Source organism: Hordeum vulgare, chromosome 5H (assembly GCF_904849725.1).
Source record: "Hordeum vulgare subsp. vulgare chromosome 5H, MorexV3_pseudomolecules_assembly, whole genome shotgun sequence".
Classification (NCBI taxonomy): domain Eukaryota; kingdom Viridiplantae; phylum Streptophyta; class Magnoliopsida; order Poales; family Poaceae; genus Hordeum; species Hordeum vulgare.
Window position 1 is genome coordinate 501,852,500 of NC_058522.1, and position 2,742 is coordinate 501,855,241.

General features: G+C 51.0%; 1 protein-coding gene across 1 annotated transcript; it reads left to right on the forward strand.

The window, feature by feature from the left end:
• Nucleotides 1–1,126: 1,126 nt before the first annotated feature.
• LOC123400105 (chlorophyll a-b binding protein, chloroplastic) lies at nucleotides 1,127–2,445 on the forward strand. The gene is made up of 2 exons (XM_045094515.1): nucleotides 1,127–1,455; nucleotides 1,581–2,445. Exons 1-2 carry the CDS (start codon nucleotides 1,142–1,144, stop codon nucleotides 2,230–2,232), a joined length of 966 nt encoding a protein of 321 aa, XP_044950450.1. The 5' UTR covers nucleotides 1,127–1,141; the 3' UTR covers nucleotides 2,233–2,445.
• The last annotated feature ends 297 nt before the right edge of the window (nucleotides 2,446–2,742 follow it).

The window sequence follows — 2,742 nt, forward strand, 5'->3', positions numbered from 1 at the left end:
GCCTGATCTCCCCCTCTTCGATGGTGGTTCCGGCGTCTCCTGAGTCGCCCGGGTCGCCCCGGTCGCTAGGCACCACCAACACGTCCATCCGTCCTTTTTCTCAACTACGACCCACTTGTCAACTGGAATCAGACTAGGCATTTTTTCTCAACTACGACCCACTTGTCAACTGGAATCAGACTAGGCATTAGTAAATGGATAGATATACAAGGAATAGTCTTGCAGTAAGATCAGTAGAAGAAGGTGATCATAGCATCAGATTGTCTTAACTTGGTGCAAAACTCTGATCATCATGCATGGGCATATCTCTTCGAGGACCAAATCCATGACACAAGTCAATGGTGGCTAGCTTTTGGAGTTTTTATTTGTTTTTGTTAGTCGATGGTGTAATAGATATTTATTGTTTAGATCAGCTATCCAACTTGTATCTGTTTCGTTGTATGACGCTCCAGGGTTAATCCTAGCTCTTGTGATGAACAATTCAATCAAAAAGTTTCTTGTTTTATATTTTGATTATCAAGAATACATTTATATATCAATAGTCAATTTTGAAACATAATAAGCAAGACCATGTTCTTTTGGCCGTCGAAAGAAAGTCTCTTTGGTCCTTTATTTGCACCAATCCTTGTGTAACCGCGATGAAAAAACACTTGAGTTTCTAGACGGAAATAATAAATCAATTCAAGTTGTACTAGAGTATTACAGATGATGTTTTTTATGATCATGTAGCGACAACACACAACATGCTATTTGGATTGAAAGGGTGGTTCGGAAACTAATTTTCTCCAAAAGCAAGAGGAGATGAGATTACCACTTGTAACTTGTAAGTACTGGACTTTCTAGAATATGTCCTTAGCCTTAGATGTCCTTGATGTCATGTATAGTAGGAGTATGAATTTATTTTTCAGTGAGTGGACAAGTTTTATGCTCTAAAGCTCTTATGATTTTAGTATTTGAATTTTGCTCTATCAGACAACACGTGCATTGCTAGTACACGATTACTAGTGTACGGAAGAGTGTGTATTCTCTGATTTAGTTTCCGTGGGTGAGCAAATCCGGTGTGCCCCCAGGTGGCGGCCGGCGAGTGGCCACGCCGGGGACGCCGGATGCCGACCCATATCCGGAGGCATCACGGCGGCCAATGGGGTGGCGCGGACGTGTCGCGCCCCGCATCCACCAGTTGCGCCCGGCGCACCTCAGCCGCCGTATAAAGATCCACCTCGCGCACCGGACATCTCCACCCAAACACACACACACACACACCATCCTCCAGTTGATCTCACTGAGCTCGCAGGCAGCCCCAGCCACCAGCGAAATGGCCGCGTCGGCGCTGCACCAGACGACCAGCTTCCTCGGCACCGCCCCGCGGCGCGATGACCTCGTCCGCAGCGTCGGCGACTTCGGCGGCCGCATCACCATGCGCCGGACCGTCAAGAGCGCGCCCCAGAGCATCTGGTACGTGCTACTAGTAGGAGTATTCCCCATGCATGCTTCTCTTCTCCCTGACTCTGCCCCCGAGCATACGTCGTGTCATTCGACTAATGCACACCTTGCTCATGGATGGATGGATGAATGTGTAGGTACGGCCCTGACCGTCCCAAGTACCTGGGCCCGTTCTCCGAGCAGACCCCGTCGTACCTGACCGGCGAGTTCCCCGGCGACTACGGGTGGGACACCGCGGGATTGTCGGCTGACCCAGAGACCTTCGCCAAGAACAGGGAGCTGGAGGTGATCCACTCGCGGTGGGCGATGCTCGGAGCCCTCGGGTGCGTGTTCCCCGAGATCCTGTCCAAGAACGGCATCAAGTTCGGCGAGGCTGTCTGGTTCAAGGCCGGCGCGCAGATCTTCTCCGAGGGCGGCCTCGACTACCTGGGCAACCCCAACCTGGTGCACGCGCAGAGCATCCTCGCCATCTGGGCATGCCAGGTGGTGCTCATGGGCTTCATCGAGGGCTACCGTGTTGGTGGCGGACCCCTCGGTGAGGGCCTCGACATCATCTACCCGGGTGGCGCCTTCGACCCACTTGGCCTCGCCGACGACCCCGACACAGCCGCCGAGCTCAAGGTCAAGGAGCTCAAGAACGGCCGCCTCGCCATGTTCTCCATGTTCGGCTTCTTCGTGCAGGCCATCGTCACCGGAAAGGGACCGGTTGAGAACCTCTTCGACCACATCGCCGACCCAGTGAACAACAACGCGTGGGCCTTCGCCACCAACTTCGCCCCCGGAAGTTAAATGTGTTTAGCAGCCATCCGTCTGTCCATCGGACGAGATATGCATGTGTACTTGTACGTCGTGGATCAACGTGTAGCTGCACGTACTTTGTGTGTTTATTTGTATCATCATCATCATCGAGCGAGCGAGATGCCCTCTCCCTAGCTGTGCGCAATGTAAATTAATTGAGCACAAGGTGTGCACGAGCGAATGGATGGAAGGATTGTGTGTCAATACTCCACATCAACCAGTGTCACGGCGTATATGGTATATACCCCATGAAAGGAAGAAAAATGAGGGCAAGTGTTGAGTAAATAGGCAATTTTCCGAGTAGATTAATCCATGAAATAATTACTAACATGGCATTGACTAGGTTCATAACATGTTGATCACGGAGTATGCTAGCAAGTACTACACATATAGCAGAAACATCTACGCATACAGGCAGTACTACTAGTGCAGACAGAAACAAGAGAGAGATAAACATATCATACCCTCCGATCGGCCAATTGGCCGTAGCAGCAGCGGTGG

Bases quoted from the DNA above. Each gene is read 5' to 3' on its own strand.
- LOC123400105 (XM_045094515.1), top strand. From the start codon at position 1,142: ATGGGGTGGCGCGGACGTGTCGCGCCCCGCATCCACCAGTTGCGCCCG. The intron at 1,456-1,580 runs GTACGTGCTACT...ATGAATGTGTAG, and splicing joins AGCGCGCCCCAGAGCATCTG to GTACGGCCCTGACCGTCCCA.